At 53.9% G+C, this 27,419-nt stretch overlaps 1 protein-coding gene across 1 annotated transcript; it reads right to left on the bottom strand.

Annotated features, from left to right (window-relative positions):
* Nucleotides 1-305: 305 nt before the first annotated feature.
* Nucleotides 306-25,885, bottom strand: LOC147645587 (serine/threonine-protein kinase pim-1-like). The gene is made up of 8 exons (XM_086874448.1): nt 25,179-25,885; nt 3,566-3,616; nt 2,995-3,361; nt 2,293-2,469; nt 1,889-2,036; nt 1,483-1,699; nt 801-935; nt 306-514 (listed from the first exon to the last, which is right to left on the bottom strand). The coding sequence occupies exons 1-5, from the start codon at nt 25,686-25,688 to the stop codon at nt 1,930-1,932; spliced, it is 1,212 nt and encodes a 403-aa protein (XP_086730574.1). The 5' UTR covers nt 25,689-25,885; the 3' UTR covers nt 306-514; nt 801-935; nt 1,483-1,699; nt 1,889-1,929.
* Nucleotides 25,886-27,419: the final 1,534 nt, after the last annotated feature.

The following is a 27,419-nucleotide window of genomic DNA, read 5'->3' as shown; positions in this document are numbered from 1 at the left end:
ACCCTTCTGTCCATGGATACAGAGACATCCAAGAGCCCCTGGCACAGACAGACATTGCTGCTCTTCAGCCACTGACAGGATGAGTCCCTGAGACTGGGGCTTGGCCTTCCTCGTGGTGAGGGGCATCAAGGAAGGCTGCAGTGTGATGGAGACTGTGATGGGCTGGGAACTCACTGGGGGAAAGGATGGAGCAGTTGTGAAGTAAAAGGCAGAAGATGTGTGGGACAAAACTGTTCAGAGAAGGGCTGAGCTACAGCTTGAGCAAGATGAAAAATGTCATTTGGGGTCACCCCAGATTGATTTCATTTCAGAAGTTATGGAACAAGTTTAATTTTTGGGGGGTGTCATGTTTTCCCTTGGAGGTGGACACTCTGCAGACTTGAGCTGCATTGCCAGAATGCTCAAGTCTCTGCTGCAGGTCACAGCGTTTCTTCTTTGGCTGATCCCGGCCCGGTGCTGAGCCCAGCAGAGCCCTGGCAGAGCCCAGAGCAGCCTCAGCATCCGCAGAGCCCGGCTGCAAGGAGAGAAAGCAGAAACCGCCCGTCAGCTGAAGGCTCCTGTCCCCTTGTCCCAGCCAGCCGCGGTGCCCAGGCCATGCTGGCCGTGCTCAGAGCTGGGCCCAAAGCTGCCCATCACTGCTGCCTTGGGGAGCAGAGCAGGAGGGCAGGACATGTGCCCAGCCTGCAGCCAGCCACGGCAGATCCAGCCCCTCAGCAGCTGCCCAGAGCGGGATGCTCCTGTGCCCGCTGCCATCTCCCAAAAGCTCTTGTCCCAGCCATGCCAAGGAGATGAGGACCCACCTCACACCATCCGCTGCCACAAGAAAAGCTGGTCCCAAACGATGTCCTCAGTCTTCTCCAAGGGCACGGCCCATCCACGCCACAGCTGGTCCCAAGCACTTCCTGATCCAGACTGGATCCCACCTGGAACGCTTCCTTTAGAAAAACAAACAACAAATTAATGAAAATAGGTCACAGACAAAAAGGGGAAACAAGAAAAATGGTAAAAAATCTTATGTCTGTCAGGAGCTTGAGGAAGACCCAACCCCTACATTCTGGGGAAAAACCCACCCATGGGTGAGGGAAGCCCATGCTTTCTCCCTTTCCCCCTGCACTGTCCCCCAAAATCACGGTGATCCCAAAGCACAGCAGGGGAGTGGAGCAGCCCAAGCCCTTCCTTGCCTGCACAGCAAAGCAGCCGTGCTCAGGTTCTGGAGTCCCACCTGTGCTCCTGCCATGGGGGTTTGTTTGTGTCGGGCTGGCTGCCCCAGCCCCAGCCCGGGGCACGGTGGGTGCTGGGGGCTGTAGGCAGGGCCAGGATCCCACTCCCATTTCGTACCCACCCCAGCCCACGCCCCCAGCCCTGCCAAAAACCAGCTGGGCAGCCTCTGAGGAATCAGCTGCATCTGCCCCAGCAAAGGGGAAACCTTTGGTTCCCGGCCAATGCACAAATCTGGGAGCATCCCCCTGGGTCTGGACTTACCTGAAAATTCCCTGTGGAGCCTGGCTTTGAAGAAGGTGCCAGAATCAAAGTCCATCATTGCCAGCTCCCACTGGCCAGGTGGAGGAAGAGGTTGTCATCCTTGCTGTTGTCCTCCATGTCTCCAGCAGCAGCAGCAGCCCCACCTGGTACAGCTTCTCCAGGGGCTCCTTCTTCCCTGGGGTGACACCAGGCTGTCAGGGTTCTGCCCAGGGCCCGGCTGTCAGTGAAGCAGGACAAGCAAAACCAGCTCAGATGGTGCCCACCCGTGCTGGGCAGAGCAGCTCAGCTCCAGCACAAGGGCTGTGTGTTCCCATTCCATGACCCCAGTGCAGTGACACAGGCAGGACAAAAAAGTCTGGGTTTCTTTGCTGCTGATTGCCAGGGCATGTGTGGAGCTGTAACTTACCAGGTCCCTGCATCACTGTGCCTGTGGCTCTCTCCCTTCTTCTAGGGCTGATGAATATCCTGCATCCAGGGATCACAGGACAGGTCTTCTAATGAGGGCCTGTCCAAGGAGTTCAGGGATAAACACCACCTGATCAGAATCTGGCAGTCTGGGGAGAGAAACCACAAACCACTGGTCAGTTGGAGAAGGCTCCTGTCTGCTTTGCCCCACTATTCCCGTGCCCAGGCCACGCTGGATGTGCTCAGAGCTGGGCCTAAACTTTCCCATCAATTCTTTGTTTTGGAGGAGAGCAGGAGAGCAGGACATGTGCCACCTCCTCAGCAGCTGCCAGAGCGGGATGCTCACGAGCCCGCTGCTGTCTCCCAGCACTGGTGTTCCCCCCGTGCCCAGAGATGAGGATCCACCTTGGGAGAGCCGTTGTGGCAGCGGGAGCTGGCCCCATCTGATGTTCCTGCCCCTCCTGAAAGGGTGCTCCCCGCAGACCATCTCGTGCAGCAGGATGCCCAGGGACCAGACGGTCGCTGCCTCGCCATGGTACCAGCCGAAGTCGTTCCATTCCGGGGGGCTGTATGACGGTGTTCCTATGGAATATGGATGGAGCTCATCAGGGGGATGCTGCTGCTCCCAGAGCCTGGCCCCAGCATCCCTGGGCATGTGGGGGCTGCCCCAGTGGCACACGGGGTGACCTGCTGCCCTCTCGCCAGCACCTGGGACTTGGGTACAAACCTGGGGTTGGAAAAGAAGCCACTGGTGCTGGAAGAGGGCAGCAGAAACCCTGGCAAGGCCCGACCATGACACACAAAGGGAAATACCCACTCAGTGCTGGGGAAAAACCACACCCACATCCTCCCTGCTGGCATTGCCCAAAAAATATCTTGAACCAAGGCAAATCAGGTGAGCAGAGCAGTCCAAGCCCATTCTCACCTGCACACCAAACCAGCAGGTGCACAGGTTCTGCCGCCCCCTCTCTGCTATCCCCACCCACGGGGGATTTTGTCAGGCTGGCTGCCCCAGCCCCAGCCCCAGTCCTGGGAGAATCCCTGCTGCCACACCCAGGCTGGGCCAGGAGATGCCAGGACCGGGAGCCTGCCCCTGTGTGGGCTCACCTGCAAATTGAGTGTAGGCTGTGTCCTGCAGGTAGGTGCCACAGCCGAAGTCGATCAGTTTTGCCTCGCCGGTGTCCAGGTCTACCAAGACGTTCTCAGGTTTGATATCTCGGTGCAGGACCCCGCAGCTGGTGCAGTGCCGCACGGCCGCCAGCACCTGCTGGAACAGCTCCCGCGCCTCTTCCTCGGACAGGAACCTCCGTGCCCGAATGAAACGCCGCAGGTCCTGACACCGCTCCGGGCGCTCCAGCACCATCACGATGGTGTTGGGGAGCTCAAGCCATTCCAGCAGCTGCACCACACCGGGGAAGCCTGTGGACACCTTGTCCAGCAGCACTATCTCCAGGGGTGCGCTGGTGCCGTCGGGCTGCGGGAGGAGCACGGTGCCGTCAGTGGGGCTGAGGCCGTGCCAGGGCTCGGGAAGCCCTCAGCCAGCCCGGGATGCTCTGTGCCCTCCGCTGGCCCCACGCCCGCTCTCCCTCCAGGTGTCCTGGCGGCTCCCACCCTGCCGGGCCCCGGCTCATCCCCGCCCGGCACGGCCCGGCTTCTGCCGCTGGCCCCGCTCACTCACCAGCTCGCCCCAGTGCCGGACGCGGTTCCGTGGCACCTTTTTGATGGCCACCTGCAAGCCAAAGGGAACAGCGGATTCAGCTCACCGCCCACCGTGTCCAGCCCCATCCTCCTCCTCCGCCCCCTCCTCCTCCTCCGCCCGCCGCCGGCCCCTCTGCTCACCGGGAGTCCGTCCGAGAGCCGAGTGGCCGCAAAAACTCTGCCAAAGCCGCCGCGCCCCAGCAGTGAACCCACTCGGTAGCGCTGCTGCAGGGCCTGCTGCGCCTTCCCTGGGGAAGAGACGCGGCCGTCAGTGCTCGGCCCGGGGCCAGGAACGGCCCCCGAGCGCTCCCCGAGCTCCCCGGGCCGGGCACCCGCAGGCGTTCCCTCACTGGAACGCGACAGCGGCGGAGCTCGGGCCGGGGAAGCCGCAGCGGAGGCGGCGGCAGCGGCCGCACCGCCTGTGTCCTCCGCGGGCCCCGGGAGGAGCCGGGGCCGGGGCCGGGGCCGGGGTCGGGGTCGGAGCCGGGGTCGGGGTCGGGGTCGGGCCAGGCGGAGCCAAAGGGCAGCGATGCCGCCCCAGCCCCAGGCAATGATGCCCGCCCAGCACAGCCAGAGCCAGCACAGCCAGAGCTGGGCGGAGGTGAGACCGCGGAGGGACGGCCGGGGATGGGGCCGGGGACGGGGACGGGGCCGGGGACGGGGACGGGGCCGGGGCAGCCCCGCCCGGGGCCAGGGCCGGACCGGGGGCATGGCCCGGCCGGGCACGGGGAGAGGGAACCTGGAAGAGGAGGGGACACAGGAAAAGGGAGTCGGGGATGGGGTGCGGGACAGTGGGAGAGGGAGAGGAGAATCGACGGATTCAAGAAATTCGCTTTTTATCTCTTCCACTGCTGCTGCCGCCGCTGCCGCTGCAACTGAAGCCCCGGGGCCGTTTGTCCCCGTGTCCGTTTGTCCGTTGCCCGCTCGGCCCCGCCCCGAGCCCCGCGCTCCCCGGGCAGCCCCTGAGCCTGGCCAAACACGGCAACTTTGCCCTGCTGAGCCAAGAGCCAGAGTCTGGACTCCTGCACAGGGGCACAGCAATGCCCTTGGCTGCTGCTGTGCCTTGTCCCTGCTGAGGCTCAGACACCGTCTGAGCACATTCCCTGAATGCAGAATTTGTACCTGAGCCAAGCACTGCACTTGTGTCTCCAGCATTGCTTTCCAAGGAAAACAGGGCAAGGCAAACTGGCTATAGCTCAGGGTATTTTACAGTGTCTAAAACTTGCCAAGTCTCAGATCTTAGAGGTGAGATCCATTTGGAATGAATGGGATGGACAAACAGTGCAAGATGGAAAAGGGGAACATAAAAATAAAGAGAGAAAAATAGAGAAAAACATATTGTTTGTTTCTTTGGATTTTATTCTCATTTCTTAAAAAAGCTGTTTCAATTTTCCCAGAATCTTCTCCCCAGTCCCGTCTGTTCTTTCCAAAAACCTGTCCTGGAGAACAAGGCGCAGCTCCTGTCACAAGATGTGCCCCCAGCTGCAGCTTCTCTTGGCTCCCCACACTGTGAGTGCAGCACAACTCTTGCAGCAAAGCAGGACAAATGTTTGAAGAACTTGACAACTTGTTCTTTCTTTTCCTCGTGGACAGGGGAGTTGTGCCATTGGTGAGGTTTTCATTGTTCCTCTTCTACCCAAAGAAAACATGATGGGCTGCCAGGAATTGTTGGGGAATACAAGCCTGGCTGAATGTGGAGAAAGAATCTCCAGAGCCTGCAGCCAGCAGTGGAGAGCTCATCATTCCAACATCCCCATGGACATCTGGAAAGTGATCTGGAACATGAAGATGGGCTGACAGAGGGAGTTTGTTTCTGTGTTCAGTTGAGATGATTCTACATCTCTTGCAGTGGGAGAAATCAAGAGCACAATCAGTTGATGATAAGCAGCAGAACACGATAAGCTGGACCTGTCAGTGGATGAGAGAAAGAATGTGAAAAGGAGAAATGCAGGGAATGACTTGGTGAACTTTGTGTGTAAGAAGGGTCATTTTTTCCTAATAATTCCCAATTCATTCCCTTTGCTTTTATCCTTTTAACAAGGCCAATTGCATCTCAGATTCCCCAGGAAATGAGAACCCTGAGCTTGTGGAGCTGCCTGAAAGGTGCCCTGTTCCTTTTTCTTCTGCTGCTCAGAAGAAACAATGAAGCGAGTTGGGAAGTTCTGGTTTTTCTTTCTCCTGGTGGATTTTTTCATTTTATTTGCCACTGCAGAGGCAATTTCTGTGATGGCCTCTGTCAGTTGATTCTATTTCAGCAGCAGCAGCAGCAACAGGGCTGTGTTCGAGCACTGCAAATGTGACCTGTGTGGCTTTCATTCTCCTTGATTTTGTGCTCAGGGACTTGGGAGCATTTTGATCTCTACTGATCATGATGCCTGAAACAAAAATCCTGAGTTCCCCGTGATAAAAGCACAGTGGGTAGCACTGATTGAAAGAGGTAATTGCAGCTGTACTGCTAAAATTCAGGTGGCAAGCAGAAGAGGGGCAAGAGCAGCCGGGATCTACAATTGCCAAAACAGATGTAGATTAAGTAATTTAGTGGGACTTTTCTGCAATTTTGTGAGATTTTGAGAAAATTTAAACAATTTTGTGGGATTTTTCTGGAAATTTTATGGAATTTTTGTGGAATTTAGTGGAAATTTGAGGAGATTTTGTGGGGTGTTTCTAGAATTTGGTGGGGTTTTGAGAAGATTTCTGCAATTTTGTAAGATTTTTCTGGAATTTTGTAAGATTTTTCTTGAATTTTGTGGGATATTCAGGAGTTTTTCTGAGATGCTTCTGGAATTTGGTTGGGTTTTGAGAAGATTTCTCAGTGTTTTGGTTTTTTTTTTCTTGAATTTTTTGGCATTTTGAGTAGACTTGAAGGGTTTTGATTGATTTTTCTTAGATTTTGTGGAATTTTGTGGAGATTTGGTGGGATGTTCTTGGAATTGTATGGGATTTTTTTTGTAATATGAAATTTTCTGGAATTTTGTAGGTTTTTGAAAAGACTTGAAGAATTTTGTGGGATTTTTTTTAAATTTTGTGGAATTTTGTGGGGATTTTGTGGGATGTTTCTGGAATTTGGTGGGATTTTGAGAAGATTTCTGCAATTTTGTGGGATATTTCTTGAATTTTGAAAGATTTTGTGGAGACTTGAAGATTTCTGACGTGTTTTTCTTAGCTGTTCTGGAATTTCGTGAAGATTTGGTGGGACGTTTCTGGAATTTGTTAGGGTTTTGGGAAGATTTAGTGATTTTTGGTTTTGTTTTTGCAATTTCCTGAGATTTTTTTTGAGTTTTATGGGATTTTCCAATAGTTTAAATAATTTTGTGGGATTTTTGTGCGATTTTGTGGGATTTTGAGGATACATGAAAAATTTTGAGGTATTCTCTAAAATTTTGTGGGATTTTGTGGGGATTTGGTGTGATGTTTGTGGAATTCGGTGGGGTTTTGAGAAGATTTCTTGAATTTTGTGAGATTTATTTGCAATTTTTAAAAATTTTGTAGGATATTCAGTAGATTTTGTGAGATGTTTCTGGAATTTGTTAGGGTTTTGGGATGATTTCAGGGTTTTTGTTTTTGCAATTTCCTGATTTTTTTTAGTTTTCTGGGATTTTGCAAATATTTAAATAATGTGGGAGTTTTGTGGTGATTTGAGAGATTTTGAAGAGACATGAAAAACTTTGAGGGATTTTTCTTAGATTTTATGGAAATTTGTAGATATTTTGTGGGATGTTACTGGAATTTGGTAGGGTTTTCAGAACATTTATAGAATTGTGTGGTATTTTTCTGAAATTTGGTGGGATTTTGTAGAGACATGAAAAATTTTGAGGGATTTTTCTTAGATTTTGTGGAATTTTTTGGAGATTTGGTGGGATGTTTCTGGAATTTGCTGGGGTTTTCAGAACATTTAATGAATTGTGTGGGATTTTTCTGGAATTTGGTGGGATTTTTCTTGAACTTCATAAGAAAATGAGAAGATTTTGGGGGAGTTTTGTGGAATGTTGTGGGATTTTGAGGAGACATGAAGAATTTTGAGGTATTTTCTTAGATTTTGTGGAAACGTGTGGGGATTTGGTGGGATGTGACTGGAATTTGTTGGGGTTTTGAGAACATTTCTGGAATTTTGTGGAAATTTGTGGAAATTTTAGGGGGATGTTTCTTAGATTTTTGGGATATTCAGGGGATTTTTTGAGATGTTTCTGGAAATTGGTGGGGGTTTGGGAAGATTTCTGCAATGTTGTGGTATTTTTTTCTGGAATGTTGTGGGATTTTGAGGAGACATGAAGAATTTTTTGGTATTTTCTTAGATTTTGTGGAAATGTGTGAGGATTTGGTGGGATGTGACTGGAACTTCTTGGGGTTTTGAGAAGATTTCTGCAATTTTGTGGAATTTTGTGGAAATTTTAGGGGATTTTTTGGGATATTCAGGGGATTTTTTGAGATGTTTCTGGAATTTGGTAGGATTTTGAGAGGATTTCTGCAATTTTGTGGTTTTTTCTCTGGAATGTTGTGAGATTTTGAGGAGACTTGAAGAATTGTGAGGGATTTTTTCTTAGATTTTGTGGAAATTAGTGGAGATTTTGTGGGATGTGACTGGAATTTGTTGGGGTTTTCAGAAAATTTAGGGAATTGTTTGGGATTTTTCTGCAATTTGGTGGGATTTTTCTTGAATTTTGTAGGCTATTGAGGAGATTTTGTGGGAGATTTGTGGAATTTTGAGGGATTTTGAGAAGACATGAAGAATTTTGACGTATTTTCTTGAATTTTGTGGAAATTTGTGGGGATTTGGTGGGATGTTTCTGGAATTTGCTGGGGTTTTCAGAACATTTAATGAATTGTGTGGGATTTTTCTGGAATTTGGTGAGATTTTTCTTGAATGTTGAAGGATATTGAAAAGATTTTGTAGGAGTTTTGTGGAATGTTGCGGGATTTTGAGGAGACATGAAGAATTTTGAGGTATTTTCTTAGATTTTGTGGAAATTTGTGGGGATTTGGTGGGATGTTTCTGGAATTTGTTGGCATTTTGAGAAGATTTCTGCAATTATGTGGAATTTTGTGGAAATTTGTGGAAATTTTAGGGGGATGTTTCTTAGATTTTTTTTGCATATTCAGGGGATTTTTTGAGATGTTTCTGGAATTTGGTAGGATTTTGAGAAGATTTCTGCAATTTTGTGGTTTTTTTTCTGGAATGTTGTGGGTTTTTGAAGAGACTTGAAGAATTTTGAGGGGTTTTTCTTACATTTTGTGGAAATTTGTGGAGATTTTGTGGGATATGACTTGAATTTGTTGGGGTTTTCAGCAAATTTAGGGAATTGTGTAGGACTTTTCTGCAATTTGGTTGGATTTTTCTTAGATTTTGCAGGATATTGAGAAGATTTTGTGGGAGTTTTGTGGAATTTTGAGGGATTTTGAGGAGACATGAAGAATTTGGCTGGATTTTTCTTAGATTTTGTGGAAATTTGTCTAGATTTGGTGGGATGTGATGGGAATTTTGTGGGATTTTTTTGCAATATTGTGGTATTTTGTGGGATTTTGAGGAGACATGAAGAATTTTGAAGTATTTTTCTTAGATTTTGTGGAAATTTGTGGAGATTTGGTGGGATGTTTCTAAAATTTGGTGGGATTTTTTTGTATTGTTGTGGAATTTTGAGGTGTTTTGAGGTATTTTGAGGAGACGAAGAATTGTGAGGGATTTTTCTTAGATTTTGTGGAATTTTTTGGAGATTTGGTGGGATGTTTCTGGAATTTGCTGGGGTTTTCAGAACATTTAATGAATTGTGTGGGATTTTTCTGGAATTTGGTGGGATTTTTCTTGAATTTTTTAGGATATTGAAAAGATTTTGTGGGAGTGTTGTAGTGCATCTAAAAATCTTGGTACCTCCCAAGGGTAAAACTCACCTCTGGTTTGTGTAATGTTAGTCCCTACCTGAAAACCTTCTTTCCCCCCCCCCCTTCCCATTGGCTGTGACCTCCCTGCATCCCCTAATCACCCCTGCCCCCTGGTATAAGAGATAAGATCCAGAGCATTTCGGTCTCTCTCTCTTGCCCCGGATGGACGACAGACAATAAACCCGGGATTATTCCAGCAAGTTTGAGCCTCCTGTGTCTAGATACTTTGAGTCCGTGTTGTATCCACTCCAGGACCCCCTCCGCTGCCTGTGCCCAGAGACGAGCAGGCTCCACGGGGGGTGGGACAGAGGGGTCCCAGTGGGGAGTAGGATAGCAACAAGGCCCTGCAGTGTCACAATGGTGCCAGCGATTCCATGAGGCCTTGCAGTGTCACAATGGTCTCTGTGGTCCCACAGGCCCCTCAATGTCACATGACTCCTCTGTTCCATGAGGCCTGAAATGTCACAATGGACCTTGGCAGTCAGCAGTGTCACAAAGGTCTCCTCTGGCTCCACAGTGTCACCCTGGACCTTTGGTTCCATGCAGCCCTGCAGTGTCACAAAGGCCTGTTGGTTTCACGAGGCCCCACAGGATCCCAATGGTCCTCTTGGTTCTGTGGGGACCACAATGGTCTCACTGGTTCCATGAGGCCCCTCAGTATCACAATGCTTTGTTTATTTCATGGTGCCCCACAGTGTCACAGATGTCCCTTGGTTCCATGGGCCCTGTGCTGGTGCATTCCCCCCTCCCCTTCTCAGGCCGCCCTGCCAGCTGAGAAATGCTCCTTGGGCCTGGGCCTTGGCCAACAGCCCCTGGGCTCAGCTCCTCTGCAGCTCATCAGAAACACTGTCTGCTCCCAGGCACTGCTGCTGCCCAAGCAGCTCCTGCTTGCTTCAGGAGCAGCCCTGGGAACTGTTCCTGTTCCCTGCGTGGCACAACATCCCTGTTCTCAGCCTTGCAAAGAAAGCTGTTGATGCCAGGTGTGGCCAGGATGAAACATTGCTGTGCCTGAAGCCCCTCTCTTGGGGCCCTACAAACAGCGCTCCAAAAGGAGCCCCTTGCAGCTCTCCTGGGCCAGCCACCTCCCTCGGAGTGGGGCCTCTGTGAGCCGGGAACTCTCCCGTTTGCTGCACTCGGGGCATCCCCGAACAAGGACGGAGCCTGGGCCGATCCCCCCACTCCTCCAGGCTCAGCCCTTGGCCCGCTGGGGAGATGCCAAAGCATCCGCAGGGAGCATTTCCCTGCCCTGCAGGGGAATTTCTCACAGCTGCCTTGCACTGCCTCTTTGTGTCTGTGTGCACACACCAGTGCTGTGCCCTGGCAAATGTGGCAGAAATGCTGCTCTGGGAGGGGCTGGAGTGCCTTGGAGATCTGAGTCAGGCAGGCCTGTGGGTGAGGGTAAGTCATGAGGTATAAGCTAAGTTAAATGCTGCCTAGTGTTCTTCTTTTACTCCACTGTTATGTTTAATATAAATTATAAGCTAATTTAAATACTGTTTAGTATCATTCCTCCGCTAATTTGCTTAGTCATAGGTTATAAATTAGGTAAAATACAGTAAATGCTGTAGTTTTGCTAAATAGTGACATTTGAGGTTTCAGTTAAGGTTAAGGTATAACTGAAGTCCTGTTAAGTTTGAGCTCTGTTAAGTGAGCCAACTCTGGGATGTTGTCATGTGTTGTCACACAGCTGTACTGTGATGTCACAGAAGACTATGATGTCAAAAATTCAACCTGTGATGTCACAGTCTGTTCTGTGATGTCACATCCTGGTCTGTGATGTCACAGAGCCACCCTCGATGATGGCAGTCTCTGCTCAATGGCCTCACACCATCCTTTATGATGTCACAGTCAGCTCTGTGATGTCATAACCCCATCAGTGATGTCACACAACCATCTCTGTGACATCATACAGATACCCTGTAATGTCACAGCACATACTTTGATCTCACAACCACATCTATGATGTCATACAGCCATGCCATGATGTCACAGCCTGCTCTGTGATGTCACAGGATCCCCTCTATGATGCTGTAGCTGCTCAGTGACCTCACACAACAAACTCTGAGATGTCACAGCCCCATCTGTGACCTCACACAACCCACTCGGAGCTGTCACACAGCCCCTTTCTGACATCACAGCTGCTCTGGGGCTCCAGGACACAGCCACAGAGGTGCTGCTGTGACACAGCCCCCTCTGGCACATCCCACAGCCCCTGCCAGTGCTGAGCCCCTGGCAGCTCTGTCTGGGCCTGCTCTCTGTGTCCCTGAGCTGCCCTGGCAGGGCCCCAGCCCTGCTGGGCTGTGCTCAGGAGCTGCTCCTGGCCAGAGCTGTCTCTCTGCAGCGCTGCCCTTGCCAGGAGCTGCCTCTGGGCCAGGAGCCCAGCCCAGCTCAGCAGCACAGACACAGCACCAGCACTTTCATCACCCTCTCGGGCCTTTGGGGCTCTTGGCATCACACTCAGTCCCTCAGAGTGTGCTCCAGAAACTCCTCAAGAGCTCCAAGTCAGATGGAAACACTGAAGTTTCTTGCAGTTGAAATGAGAGACACGAGTGAGAAAGCGTCCCCAGGTTCCAGGCAGAGCAGAAGACTGGAGGCCCTGATGGCAGCTGGGGACAAGCAAGGGAAAGGTGTCTGTGGTGCTGAGCAAAGCTGGATGTGTTTCAGGAATGCCAAGGGCCAAGGGCTGAGCCCCAGCCCCTGGCAAGGCAGATGCTGTCCCTCCCTCATTGCTCAGGGCTCTTCCCGGGCCACTGGCATGTGGGGATGTGCAATGCCAAGGGCAGCACCATGGGGCGGCCCCTGCCAGGCTGCTGAGCAGGGACAAGGAGGCAATGACGCCCCAGGGCTGCCAGGGTCACTTGTCCCCTGCTGGCCTCAGGCCCAGGGCCAGCAGCCATGGCCAAAGGGCTGCACAAGTTGCCTCTGGCAGAGCCTTGCAGCTGCACAGCCCAGAGCCCTCAGCCTCTACCTGCTGCTTATGTGATGAGGCCTCCAAACCCCATCCTGGGAGATTTTTGGGTCCTCTCCATGGTCTGTGAAAATGGAAACATTGGTGAAAGTTATTTTCTACCAAGTCTTGCATTGACAGGGATCAATATCATTAAGCTGAACAAGAATGGATTTAGATTTGTTACAAGGAGGAAATATTTTACAATCAGAGTGGCACAAAACTGCAACTGCTTTTGCAGAGAAATGGATGCCCCATCCCAGGAATGCTCCCAGAGCAGGAGCTCTGTGCAACCTGACACAGTGAAAGCCCCTCCCCAAGGATGGAATTGCTGTTGTGTGGGTTCTCTGATGTGCTGGGTGCCCTCACAACCCTCCTGGCCAGAATGTCTGCTGAGGGCCAGCCAGGCTGCTGCAGTGGCACTGACCTCACAGCCATCACCATTGCAGCCATGTCCCCTGGGCCTGGCTCTCCCCTTTCCTCTGCCCCTGCCTTGTCTCTGCTGCCATGAAGAGTTGTTTCATTATTATCTTGTCCCCGAGGTGCTGGGGCCAATTGCTTCCCAGTCAGGCTCCTGGAGCAGCAGTGGCTTTTCCGAGCCCAGCCAGAAATGAGCCCTGAAGCAGCAGCTCTGCAGTGCTGGCCACCAGGCCGGGGTGCCAAGGGAGCCTTCTGGCCATGGCCTGGAAGCAGCTGCTGCTGCCAAGGTGCCTTTGGTGCCTCAGGCTGTCCCTGGCACAGCTCCCAGCACGGCACTCTGCACTTGTGCCCGAGCCCTTCCCTGGCTTGGGGCTGGCCTGGGGCTTTTCCTGCAGTGGGATCTGCCCTGGGCATGGCACAGGAAAGGCAGTTCCTGCTGGAGCAGGAGGCTGTGCCTGGAATGGGCTCAAACAACTCCAGCAAGGCCCTGTTTACTTCAAAATTGCTTCCTAGAGCACTGTAGTCTAATAATTGTTATAGCTCCTATACTGTTTAGTAAATAACTCTTTTTCTTTATTTACTCTGTAGTGCAAATAAATCTGTCTAATCATCATCAATCAATCAATCAATCAATCACTCAGTTGTATTTGTATAAATATATCTCATACTCAATTTTTAGTCTTATGGGACAAGATGCATTACGATTCACTTCCACCTGTCCAATACATTTTACACATAAACCTTTGACAAACTCTGGGGCTGGGATTGGATCTCCTCACTTAGAAGGAATTTAAAAGTCTAGGTGCTCTGGAGGGGTTTGAGGATCCCTGGTGGCTGCTGGGTGTCATGACTAAGCAGGAGTTTCTCCAATAAAGAAATAAAGCTTTTGCCTGAAGCTCCCACTCTGCGCATGACAGGAAGCCCTGGGATTGTCTGTGACATCCCAGCTTTTGGCAGCCTGGGGACTCCTGGGATGTCACCGTGGATCCACCGGGAGTGCCTGTGACAGAGTAGTGCCTTTGCAGCCCAAGGTCCCCTGGGATGTCACCATGGAATTGCTGTGACTGCGTTAGAGCACACGGCTCTTCAGCATCCCCAGAAACCCCTTGGAGGTCTCTGTGGAGCCCCTGTCTCTGGCTGTGACACTCTGGCTCCTGAACAGCCTGGAGACTCTTGGAATGTCCCCATGGAGCCCTTCTGAGGGCCTGTAACAAATGTGATCCTTGGTAGGCAACCATCACCGGCCCCATGTAGCAATGGTCTGATTCCATGGCAACTATCACCAGGACCTGTTGCCATTGTCTGTTTCCATGGCAACCATCACAGGCCCTGTTGCTATGGTCAGTCCCTTGGCAGCTCCATGGAGACCCCATGCCAGGGGTGGTTGCCATGGACACCAGCTCAGGCCTGGAGCCTGAGCCCGTTGCCATGGCAATCATTTGCCATCCCATCCCCAGGCTCATGGGATCCCAGAGCCACAGAATTGGCTGAGTTGGGAGGGAGCCATGGGGATCCTCCAGTCCAACTGCTGGCCCTGCACAGGACACCCCAACAATCCCAGCCTGGGCCTGGCAGCGCTGGCCAAACGCTGCTGGAGCTCAGCCAGCCCTGGAGCTGGGAGCCTTCCCTGGGGAGTCTGTTCAGTGCCCCAGCAGCCTCGCGGGAAAAACCTTTTCCTCACATCCAGCCTAAACCTGCCCGCCTCAGCTCCAGCCGCTCCCTCCACTCCTGTCCCTGGGCACCAGAGGGAAGAGGTTCCCGCAGCCCCCAGCCAGGGACCCGCTCCCAAGGCTGCTGCCATGGCAACCAGGCCTGGCACCAGCTGGGATGCTCGGTTTCCACGGGCTGGGCTTCAGGAATGGCATTCCCCAATTTCCTGCTCCTGCTAAAACTGCGCTGCTGCTCGCTTCCCTCCCACCTCCCATGGAAATCACAAAAGGCAAAGATCCCAGGCTGGGATAAGAACAATTTATTGAGAACAGCAATGGGATAAGGAACAAACAGACACAGAAACAATTTTGGTAACAGAATAGATAAGAAAAACTATTTACAGGGAAAAATAAACCACCACAGACTGGCTCTTCCTGGCCACGTATCTCCTCCTGCCTGGAAAGGACACCCTTCTCCTCTGGTGAAAGATAGGGAGTCATTTTCCTGCCCCTGGGAAGAATCTGAGATGGGATTTAATATAATGAAAGGGCCATGGCCAGACCCTCATGTTCTTTGATCTCACATCATAACATTGCCATGGGCAGGAAAAGGTACAGGTGTCTTCCCAGCATGGATCACAGGGAACATGGATCACCAGGTCTCTTCCAAATGTCGGTCCTCCAAGGGGGGATGAAGCTGGAGCAGTGCACAAAGCTGTACTGGAACTGGGGGCCTTTGCAAGGCTTCCCTTACCGGTGCCACCGTCGGTGTTGGGTCAAGCTGGATCTCCAGGTGAAGCTCTTCCCACACAGGGGACACTTGTAAGGCCTCTCCCCAGTGTGGATGCGTTTGTGGGTGTTGAGGCTGGAGCTGTGGCTGAAGCTCTTCCCACATTCCCCACACTCATAGGGCCTCTCCCCAGTGTGGATGTGTCGGTGCCTGATGAGGTGGGAGTTCTGCTTGAAGCCCTCCCCACAGTCAGGGCAGCGGAAGGGCCTCTCATCCGTGTGAATCCGCTGGTGCCTGAGGAGAGTGGAGCTCCTCTGAAACCTCTTCCCACACTTGGGACACTCATAGGGCCTCTCCCCAGTGTGGATGCGCTGGTGGACGATGAGTTTGGAGTTGCAGCTGAAGCCCTTCCCACATTGCCCACACTCGTAGGCCCATTCCCCAGTGTGGATCATCTGGTGGCAGATCAGGCTGTTGCTCTGGCTGAAGCTCTTCCCACACTCCAAGCACTTGTAGGGCTTCTCCCCATCCTGAAGCTGCTCATGGACCACCAGCTCAGAGCCCTGGCTGGATCTCCGGCCGCCTTCCCGGCACAGGGTGGGTCTTTCCTCCTCAGAGCACCCTGGGATGGGTTTGGAGCCCCTCCTCCTGTGGGATCTCTGGGGATTTTCCTCCCTGTTGTATTCCTGCTCTGTGGAGCTGCTCAAAACGGCCTCTTCCATGAGGTTCTGCCGTGGGGATTTGTCCTCCCTGGTCTCCATCCTCAGCTCCTTGTCTGGGGGAGGAAGGACAAGGAGAGGATGGGATTTGCCTCCGTGCCAGAGGGAAGGGGAAGGAGATCCCCCCAGTGCGTCCCCGGCAGGACGGCGTCGGCAGCGGGGTTGTCCTGCAGCCGGGGGCCAGGCTGGGCTGGGAGATGGAGCAGGAGAGAGGGGGAAAGGGGCACTGACTTCCTCCTCACCTGCCTGGGTGTCCTGGAGCATCTTCCTCTTCCTCGCAGCCTCCTTCTCCATCCGGCCAAAGTTTAGGAATGACAAACCCTGGTTTCAGAAAATGCAATGGATGAGCACTTTGGGTTAGGGGTTTCCTACTCTCCAAGTCCTTCCCTAGAAGTCACCGGGCATCTGGTGCCCATATAAACCACCAAAACGCTAATATTCAGTCCCCTAAAATACACAAATGGTCAAGATTCACCAAAAACACCCATCCATGCGTTTACCCTCTCTGGTCTCTCCACTGTGGGGTCCTGGAAGCCCCCCCTGTCTGGATTGCTGCGGGTCAAGTTTGTATTGCTGCTCCCCCTCTCTGTCTGCCGCTCCCCTCGGAGCCCGCTGCGGACACGGCGCCGGCCCGGCCACACGGACCCGCCTGTGCCGGGGGCCCACGGGCCGCCCAGCGCTGCCCGGGCCTCGGCCCCGAGCACAGAGCTCTGCCCGGGGGGCTCCCGGCCCGAGGCGGCGGCTCCGGGCCCGCCCGGCCGCTCCCGGCTCCCACAGCCCGCCCGGGGCCGCCCCGCCCGGGCCGGGCCTGCGCCAGCGCTCCCCGCACCCGCGGGGCTGCAAACCGCTGGGCACAGCTCACAAAAAACCATTCCCCCAGCCCCGCAAAACACCAAAATCACAACCGGCCGTCACCCCCCACAAAAACAATCCAAACCCCAAACCCACAAACCGACGGCTTCCAGCCTCTCCTGCGCCTTCCCAGGGATCCCAAGGCCGCGGGAATGCCCCCGGAGCGGGACAGAAAGCTGCTCCAGCCCAGGCACTTTGGACACCCTGGGCTCTCCTCTGGGGGCCCTGCAACACCCGCCAGTGGAACCTCGCCCTGCAAAGGAACCATTTTGGTGCTCCCTGCGGAGGCCAGAACTGAAACTTTGTTCCTTTGGCCTCGGGCCGGAGACCCCCGGGCTGTTTTCTGCACACACTTCCAGCCCCCAGCGCTTGCTGCAGCCGCTCCCTGCAAATGTCCCACTGCCAGGGCCCTGGCCTTGCTGTCACCCGCTGGGGCTGGCCATGAACAGAGCTCCTGCACTTGCATTTCCAGCTGCTGTGCACCCAGAGCTGAGGGATCTGCAGCTGCCTGAATGCAAAACCTGGCAGAGGAGCCTCTCTCCAGGGGGAAATCTCCCCTTCCTGAGCCAGCCCGTGGCAATGCTGCCATTCTCTGCTGCTGCTGCTGCTGCTGCTGCTGCTGGGGCACTCGGGGCTCTGGCCGAGCAGGAAAGGTGACCCTGAGCCAGGAGCTTTCCTTGGCTGCAGCAAAGCCTCGGTGCACAAAGACCTTCCCGGCGCTGTGCTTGTTTGTTTTTAATAAATTAACTCCCCCTGTGAGCTGTGGGCAGAGCTCTGTAACTGTGTGTGACACTTGTCTGTGGCACTGTGGGGGTGGCCAAGGGCACCTTCCCCGAGCTGTGTGCAGAGGAATCCACAGCAGCCCAGGCCGGGGGTGCTCAGTGGCCGCTCAGTTCCGCTGACTGGACGCGGCTCTGGCCGCTTCCCTTGGAGCGTCTCCAGGGAGGGAACGCTGGGGCTGCTGGCCCGGCTGTGCTGTCACTGCCAGGGGAACGCTGGGGCTGCTGGCCCGGCTGTGCTGTCACTGCCAGGGGAACGCTGGGGCTGCTGGCCCGGCTGTGCTGTCACTGCCAGGGGAACGCTGGGGCTGCTGGCCCGGCTGTGCTGTCACTGCCAGGGGAACGCTGGGGCTGCTGGCCCGGCTGTGCTGTCACTGCCAGGGGAACGCTGGGGCTGCTGGCCCGGCTGTGCTGGCACTGCCAGGGGAACGCTGGGGCTGCCCCGCTCCTGCCCCACCCCATCAGCTCTGCCAGCGCCTCCAGGGGACACAAAGGCTGAGCCCAAGGCTGAGAGTTGCACAAGGGGCTGAGCTGGCATCTGGGACCCATTGGGATCATGGAGTGCAGCCCCCGGCCCTGCACAGACACCCCAACAATCGCAGCCTGTGCATCCCTGGCAGCGCTGGCCAAAGGCTCCTGGAGCTGCGGCAGCCTCGGGGCCGTGCCCATTCCCTGGGGAGCCTGGGCACTGCCCCAGCCCCCTGTGCGGGAAGAAGCTTTTGCTCATCTCCAGCCCAGCCCTGCCCTGGCCCAGCTCCAGCCGTTCCCTGGGCTCCTGTCCCTGCTCACCTGGGCAGAGATCAGAGCTTGCCCACAGAAGCTGTGGCTGCCCCTGGATCCCTGGAAGTGTCCAAGGCCAGGTTGGACGGGGCTTGGAGCAGCCTGGGATAGTGGAAGGTGTCCCTGCCATGGCAGGGGATGGAATGAGATGAACTTTAAGGTCTCTTCCAAGCCAAGGCATTCTGTGATTCTGTGATTTTGGGAGAGATGCTGAAGCTCTGGCTCAGCTTTATCTCAGCAAATGTCTGGAGCCAGCAGCAGCCATGGGTGGGATCATCTCCTCCTCCCTCTCGCTGTGGCTGTAACTCACCCAAGGGCAGTGTCATAAATGAAATTTAAATTTGGACAGCTAGGGCTATTGGGTTAACAGCAGTTTAATAACAAGAAAAAATTGATACCATTTAGTGAATTGAATACAAGAAAACAATTTAATAAAAGAGTATAATTTAGTGGATTAAATAGCAATTTGATATAGAAGGAATACAATTTAGTAAAAGAGTACAATTTAGTGAATATATTCATATATATATATATATATACACATATGCATATATTTGTATGAATATATATATGAATATAGCTTGCCAGTAATTATGATTAAAGCATAAGCAAAGCTGACTGGAGTACAGAGAGGGCTTCTCACCCCACCTCACGTACAAAACAAAGCAATTCAAACTAAACTTATATACTGTATGCTTATACATATTCATTCATGTTTCCCATAAATTTCCCCCTACTTCCAATTTTTAAATTTTACATCACTATTCTTCATGGTGCATGCTTCACTTGTTGCTAGGGGGTCTTCAGTCTTCTTTTGGTGGTCTTTTGGATGAAGGCTTACACTCATCCTCATTGTCCTCTGGATAACCTCACAGGCTGTGTGTGTGTACCAAGCGTTGTGTTATGTAAGTGAGCATTGTGCTCCACTAATTAGTCTTATATTTTATAATTTTCAGGCCCAGTGCCTAAAGTCATTCCAACTTCATCCATCTCAAGGTTGATTTTGTCTTAGGACATTTCTTATCTCAAAACTACATCCTCTATCTTAATTTTAACATGTAACATCTGTAGAGGGGTACATCTGCCTTGTAACACCAATTCCCTTGATTGCTCCTAATAATAACTTTCCAAATAGTTACACTTTAGTTAGCACAAATCATTTCCATTTACTACAGGAGGGTGTGAAAACAGGAGCATTGTTTGGTGTGGCCTCCTCTCTGCCTTTGACACCTTTCAGTGCTTTGAGCCAGCCAAGAGCTTTCTCCAGGAGTGCAATGAAGCAGCTGTTGCTGCTCCCAGCTCTGGCTCTTCCCAGTCTCTGCCCCTGCCTGGTTTTGTCCCTCTTGCTGCGCCCTCTGTTCCCCCAGGGGGCTGCCCCAGGCTGAGGGATCAGATGCAGGCACTGCTGCTGCTCCCTGGGGACCAGCCCCAGTTTGGTTGTTGCTGTCAGTGCCAGCAGAAGCGGTGGCTGGAGCAGCGGGTGCTGACAGTGGCCCAAGGCCCGGGGCTGGAGGGGTCCCTGGGCTGGGGCTGGGAGGGAGCTGCCCCTTGTTCTCCCTCTGCCTCCCGCAGAGCTGGGCCGGGCACAAGTGGGGCAGCAGAGCCAACAGGGAGCCTGCGAGTCTCTTGCAGCCGTGCCTGCTCAGAGTTTGGCCTTGGAGCTTCAGGTGGGCAAAGGCAGCTGCTCTGCTCCCTCTGCGTGTGCCCGTGTTCAGCAGTGCTGCTCCATCAGTCTGTGCCCAGCAACGGGGAAAAGCCTCAGCCCTGCAGGGCCAGGAGCTGCCGGGCTCTGCCTGAGCAGCTCAGCCAGCGGGAAGGGAGCTGCTCCACACGGGAACCAGGAGCAAAGGACATGCCTTTTCTAGGACATGTTTTCTGTAAAAAAAGCCCAACAACCCAAATACACAAAAAAAAACCAAAAAAAAAAAACCAAAAAAGAAAACGTAAAAAAAATATGACAGATAAAAATTACCCCCAAATGTGTAGTGAAAAATCTTCTATAACTCTGGAGTAAGAAAGAGGTAACTGATCTTTTGAAAAAGAGAACTCAGCTTTGATTTTAGTTCCTTAGTTTGTACACGTGCTAGTGGAAAGGATCCATTAGCTGCCTTCCTTTACAGATTTGATGGATGATTTCCAATATCAAGATATTTTACACTGCAGTTAAAGGAATAGGAAATTGAAATACATGTTCTTCATGACTGTGTCTTGAGTGTAAAAATTTTGCACTTTGAAACTTGGACCTCAAGTGTTGCAAATGGAAGTGATAAATCCCAATGGACTGAGGGAATGCAGCTTTTCCTATGGGATGTGCAGCACTCCAAGGACTTCCTCAGTGGGGCTGTGGCTGCTTGGAGCTTTGTCCTGTGCCACTCCGGGATGTCATGAAATGGGACTTCACCTGCCACCAGCCCAGGTCACGCTCTGCCACCCCAGCTCCTTGGACCCTGTGTCCCCAAAGAAGACACAAGGTGTTTCTGCTGCTCCACCTTTGCACAGATCCACAGAGAGCTGGGATTATCCCAAGTCTCGTGTCTCCACTGTGCCATATTCCTAAAGAACCAGCAGCCCATCCCGACGAATATGGTGAGTTATGTGGATGGCTGTCAGCTCCCTTTCCTGCCTAGAAATCCTGAAACTGCTTCTAAATGCTGTTCCCTTCAGCTCTTGGACACCTACTGACACAGAGCTGGGAAAAAAATGCCCTGGCCATGGCTTACAAGGTGAGTTCTGCCAAAGTTAGAGCTCTGTGGGAAATCTCTATCCATCCCTCTCCTTTTAATATATCTGTACGTGGGGGTGTGCATGGATGTGTCTTGGATGGAAAGGAGGGAGTGTGCAAACAACGTGACTGACACTTTCTGTGTTCATTCCATACTCATGGGTACCAAGATATTATGGAAACCTTTGCAAGGACAGACCTTCTGTCCATGGATACAGAGACATCCAAGAGTCCCTGGCACAGACAGACCCTTCTGTCCATGGATACAGAGACATCCAAGAGCCCCTGGCACAGACAGACCCTTCTGTCCATGGATACAGAGACATCCAAGAGCTCCTGGCACAGACAGACATTGCTGCTCTTCAGCCACTGACAGGATGAGTCCCTGAGACTGGGGCTTGGCCTTCCTTGTGGTGAGGGGCATCAAGGAAGGCTGCAGTGTGATGGAGACTGTGATGGGCTGGGAACTCACTAGGGGAATGGAGGGAGCAGTTGTGAAGTAAAAGGCAGGTGGGGGAGAGAACTGTTCAGCGAAGGGCTGAGCTACAGCTTGAGGAAGCAGAAAAATGCCATTTGGGGTCATCCCAGATTGATTCAATTTCAGAAGTTATGGAACAAGTTTAATTTTTGGGGGGTGTCATGTTTTCCCTTGGAGGTGGACACTCTGCAGACTTGAGCTGCATTGCCAAAATGCTCAAGTCTCTGCTGCAGGTCACAGCGTTTCTTCTTTGGCTGATCCCGGCCCGGTGCTGAGCCCAGCAGAGCCCTGGCAGAGCCCAGAGCAGCCTCAGCATCCGCAGAGCCCGGCTGCAAGGAGAGAAAGCAGAAACCGCCCGTCAGCTGAAGGCTCCTGTCCCCTTGTCCCAGCCAGCCGCGGTGCCCAGGCCATGCTGGCCGTGCTCAGAGCTGGGCCCAAAGCTGCCCATCACTGCTGCCTTGGGGAGCAGAGCAGGAGGGCAGGACATGTGCCCAGCCTGCAGCCAGCCACGGCAGATCCAGCCCCTCAGCAGCTGCCCAGAGCGGGATGCTCCTGTGCCCGCTGCCATCTCCCAAAAGCTCTTGTCCCTCCCATGCCAAGGAGATGCGGACCCACCTCACACCATCCGCTGCCACAAGAAAAGCTGGTCCCAAACGATGTCCTCAGTCTTCTCCAAGGGCATGGCCCATCCACGCCACAGCTGGTCCCAAGCACTTCCTGATCCAGACTGGACCCCACCTAGAACGCTTCCTTTAGAAAAACAAACAACAAATTAATGAAAATAGGTTACAGACAAAAAGGGGAAACAAGAAAACTGGTAAAAAATGTTATGTCTGTCAGGAGCTTGAGGAAGGCCCAACCCCTACATTCTGGGGAAAAACCCACCCATGGGTGAGGGAAGCCCATGCTTTCTCCCTTTCCCCCTGCACTGTCCCCCAAAATCACGGTGATCCCAAAGCAAAGCAGGGGAGTGGAGCAGCCCAAGCCCTTCCTTGCCTGCACAGCAAAGCAGCCGTGCTCAGGTTCTGGAGTCCCACCTGTGCTCCTGCCATGGGGGTTTGTTTGTGTCGGGCTGGCTGCCCCAGCCCCAGCCCGGGGCACGGTGGGTGCTGGGGGCTGTTGGCAGGGCCAGGATCCCACTCCCATTTCGTACCCACCCCAGCCCACGCCCCCAGCCCTGCCAAAAACCAGCTGGGCAGTCACTGAGGAATCAGCTGCATCTGCCCCAGCAAAGGGGAAACCTTTGGTTCCCGGCCAATGCACAAATCTGGGAGCATCCCCCTGGGTCTGGACTTACCTGAAAATTCCCTGTGGAGCCTGGCTTTGAAGAAGGTGCCAGAATCAAAGTCCATCATCGCCAGCTGCCGCTGGCCAGGTGGAGGAAGAGGTTGTCATCCTTGCTGCTGTCCTCCATGTCTCCAGCACCAGCCCCACCTGGTACAGCTTCTCCAGGGGCTCCTTCTTCCCTGGGGTGACACCAGGCTGTCAGGGTTCTGCCCAGGGCCCGGCTGTCAGTGAAGCAGGACAAGCAAAACCAGCTCAGATGGTGCCCACCAGTGCTGGGCAGAGCAGCTCAGCTCCAGCACAAGGGCTGTGTGTTCCCATTCCATGACCCCAGTGCAGTGACACAGGCAGGACAAAAAAGTCTGGGTTTCTTTGCTGCTGATTGCCAGGGCATGTGTGGAGCTGTAACTTACCAGGTCCCTGCATCACTGTGCCCGTGGCTCTCTCCCTTCTTCTAGGGCTGATGAATATCCTGCATCCAGGGATCACAGGACAGGTCTTCTAATGAGGGCCTGTCCAAGGAGTTCAGGGATAAACACCACCTGATCAGAATCTGGCAGTCTGGGGAGAGAAACCACAAACCACTGGTCAGTTGGAGAAGGCTCCTGTCTGCTTTGCCCCACTATTCCCGTGCCCAGGCCACGCTGGATGTGCTCAGAGCTGAGCCTAAACTTTCCCATCAATTCTTTGTTTTGGAGGAGAGCAGGAGAGCAGGACATGTGCCACCTCCTCAGCAGCTGCCAGAGCGGGATGCTCACGAGCCCGCTGCTGTCTCCCAGCACTGGTGTTCCCCCCGTGCCCAGAGATGAGGATCCACCTTGGGAGAGCCGTTGTGGCAGCGGGAGCTGGCCCCATCTGATGTTCCTGCCCCTCCTGAAAGGGTGCTCCCCGCAGACCATCTCGTGCAGCAGGATGCCCAGGGACCAGACGGTCGCTGCCTCACCATGGTACCAGCCGAAGTCGTTCCATTCCGGGGGGCTGTATGACGGTGTTCCTATGGAATATGGATGGAGCTCATCAGGGGGATGCTGCTGCTCCCAGAGCCTGGCCCCAGCATCCCTGGGCATGTGGGGGCTGCCCCAGTGGCCCACGGGGTGACCTGCTGCCCTCTCACCAGCACCTGGGACTTGGGTACAAACCTGGGGTTGGAAAAGAAGCCACTGGTGCTGGAAGAGGGCAGCAGAAACCCTGGCAAGGCCCGACCATGACACACAAAGGGAAATACCCACTCAGTGCTGGGGAAAAACCACACCCACATCCTCCCTGCTGGCATTGCCCAAAAAATATCTTGAACCAAGGCAAACCAGGTGAGCAGAGCAGTCCAAGCCCATTCTCACCTGCACACCAAACCAGCTGGTGCACAGGTCCTGCCACCCTGTCTCTGCTACCCCCACCCATGAGGATTTTGTCAGGCTGGCTGCCCCAGCCCCAGCCCCAGTCCTGGGCAGAGTGGCAGGCAAAGGCTGCCAGCAGGGATGGAAGATGGGTCCTCACCCAGCTCTGCTCAAAAGCAACTTGGCTGAAGACTCAGTCCTGGGACTGGCAGCAAAAGGGAGAATCCCTGCTGCCACACCCAGGTTGGGCCAGGAGATGCCAGCACCGGGAGCCTGCCCCTGTGTGGGCTCACCTGCAAATTGAGTGTAGGCTGTGTCCTGCAGGTAGGTGCCACAGCCGAAGTCGATCAGTTTTGCCTCGCCGGTGTCCAGGTCTACCAAGACGTTCTCAGGTTTGATATCTCGGTGCAGGACCCCGCAGCTGGTGCAGTGCCGCACGGCCGCCAGCACCTGCTGGAACAGCTCCCGCGCCTCTTCCTCGGACAGGAACCTCCGTGCCCGAATGAAACGTCGCAGGTCCTGACACCGCTCCGGGCGCTCCAGCACCATCACGATGGTGTTGGGGAGCTCAAACCATTCCAGCAGCTGCACCACACCGGGGAAGCCTGTGGACACCTTGTCCAGCAGCACTATCTCCAGGGGTGCGCTGGTGCCGTCGGGCTGCGGGAGGAGCACGGTGCCGTCAGTGGGGCTGAGGCCGTGCCAGGGCTCGGGAAGCCCTCAGCCAGCCCGGGATGCTCTGTGCCCTCCGCTGGCCCCACGCCCGCTCTCCCTCCAGGTGTCCTGGCGGCTCCCACCCTGCCGGGCCCCGGCTCATCCCCGCCCGGCACGGCCCGGCTTCTGCCGCTGGCCCCGCTCACTCACCAGCTCGCCCCAGTGCCGGACGCGGTTCCGTGGCACCTTTTTGATGGCCACCTGCAAGCCAAAGGGAACAGCGGATTCAGCTCACCGCCCACCGTGTCCAGCCCCATCCTCCTCCTCCGCCCCCTCCTCCTCCTCCGCCCGCCGCCGGCCCCTCTGCTCACCGGGAGTCCGTCCGAGAGCCGAGTGGCCGCAAAAACTCTGCCAAAGCCGCCGCGCCCCAGCAGTGAACCCACTCGGTAGCGCTGCTGCAGGGCCTGCTGCGCCTTCCCTGGGGAAGAGACGCGGCCGTCAGTGCTCGGCCCGGGGCCAGGAACGGCCCCCGAGCGCTCCCCGAGCTCCCCGGGCCGGGCACCCGCAGGCGTTCCCTCATTGGAACGCGACAGCGGCGGAGCTCGGGCCGGGGAAGCCGCAGCGGAGGCGGCGGCAGCGGCCGCACCGCCTGTGTCCTCCGCGGGCCCCGGGAGGAGCCGGGGCCGGGGCCGGGGCCGGGGCCGGGGTCGGGGTCGGGGCTGGGGCCGTGGGCGGGCCAGGCGGAGACAAAGGGCGGCAATGCCGCCCCAGCCCCTGGCACTGATGCCCGCCCAGCACAGCCAGAGCCAGGCGAAGAGGAGACCTCGGCGGGATGGGCGGGGACGGGAACGGGGCCGGGGCCGGGGGCGGGCTGGGGGCATGGCCCGGGTGGGCACGGGGAGAGGGAACCTGGAAGAGGAGGGGACACAGGAAAAGGGAGACCGGGAGAAGATGAGGGACAGTGGGAGAGGGAGAGGAGAGAGAGAGAATTGATAAATTTGCTGCTTTCGCTGCTGTCGCTGCTTTCGCCGCTGCTGCTGCCGCCGCTGCCGCTGCAACTGAAGCCCCGGGGCCGTTTGTCCCCGTGTCCGTTTGTCCGTTGCCCGCTCGGCCCCGCCCCGAGCCCCGCGCTCCCCGGGCAGCCCCTGAGCCTGGCCAAACACGGCAACTTTGCCGTGTTGAGCCAAGAGCCAGAGTCTGGACTCCTGCACAGGGGCACAGCAATGCCCTTGGCTGCTGCTGTGCCTTGTCCCTGCTGAGGGTCAGACACCGTCTGAGCACATTCCCTGAATGCAGAATTTGTACCTGAGCCAAGCACTGCACTTGTGTCTCCAGCATTGCTTTCCAAGGAAAACAGGGCAAGGCAAACTGGCTATAGCTCAGGGTATTTTACAGTGTCTAAAACTTGCCAAGTCTCAGATCTTAGAGGTGAGAGCCCTTTGGAATGAATGGGATGGAGAAACAGTGCAAGATGGAAAAGGGAAACATAAAAATAAATAGAGAAAAATAGAGAAAAACATATTGTTTGTTTCTTTTGATTTTATTTTCATTTCTTAAAAAAGCTGTTTCCATTTTCCCAGAATCTTCTCCCCAGTCCCGTCTGTTCTTTCCAAAAACCTGTCCTGGAGAACAAGGCGCAGCTCCTGTCACAAGATGTGCCCCCAGCTGCAGCTTCTCTTGGCTTCCCACACTGTGAGTGCAGCACAACTCTTGCAGCAAAGCAGGACAAATGTTTGAAGAACTTGACAACTTGTTCTTTCTTTTCCTTGTGCACTGGGGAGTTGTGCCATTGGTGAGGTTTTCATTGTTCCTCTTCTACCCAAAGAAAACATGATGGGCTGCCAGGAATTGTTGGGGAATACAAGCCTGGCTGAATGTGGAGAAAGAATCTCCAGAGCCTGCAGCCAGCAGTGGAGAGCTCATCATTCCAACAGCCCCATGGACATCTGGAAAGTGATCTGGAACATGAAGATGGGCTGACAGAGGGAGTTTGTTTCTGTGTTCAGTTGAGATGATTCTACATCTCTTGCAGTGGGAGAAATCAAGAGCACAATCAGGTGATGATAAGCAGCAGAACATGATAAGCTGGAGCTCTCAGTGGATGAGAGAAAGAATGTGAAAAGGAGAAATTCAGGGAATGACTTGGTGAACTTTGTGTGTAAGAAGGGTCATTTTTTCCTAATAATTCCCAATTCATTCCCTTTGCTTTTGTCCTTTTAACAAGGCCAATTGCATCTCAGATTCCCAATGAAATGAGAACCCTGAGCTTGTGGAGCTGCCTGAAAGGTGCCCTGTTCCTTTTTCTTCTGCTGCTCAGAAGAAACAATGAAGCAAGTTGGGAAGTTCTGGTTTTTCTTTCTCCTGGTGGATTTTTTCATTTTATTTGCCACTGCAGAGGCAATTTCTGTGATGGCCTCTGTCAGTTGATTCTATTTCAGCAGCAGCAGCAGCAACAGGGCTGTGTTTGAGCACTGCAAATGTGACCTGTGTGGCTTTAATTCCCCTTGACTTAGTGCTCATGGAGTTGGGAGCATTTTGATCTCTAGTGATCATGATGCCTGAAACAAAAATCCTGAGTTCCCCGTGACAAAAGCACAGTGGGTAGCACTGAT

Source organism: Cyanistes caeruleus, unplaced genomic scaffold (genome assembly GCF_971803275.1).
Source record: "Cyanistes caeruleus unplaced genomic scaffold, bCyaCae1.hap1.1 HAP1_SCAFFOLD_223, whole genome shotgun sequence".
NCBI classification, from domain to species: Eukaryota; Metazoa; Chordata; class Aves; order Passeriformes; family Paridae; genus Cyanistes; species Cyanistes caeruleus.
Note: the sequence above shows the minus strand (reverse complement) of the source record. Positions and strands in the feature narration are given on the sequence as shown.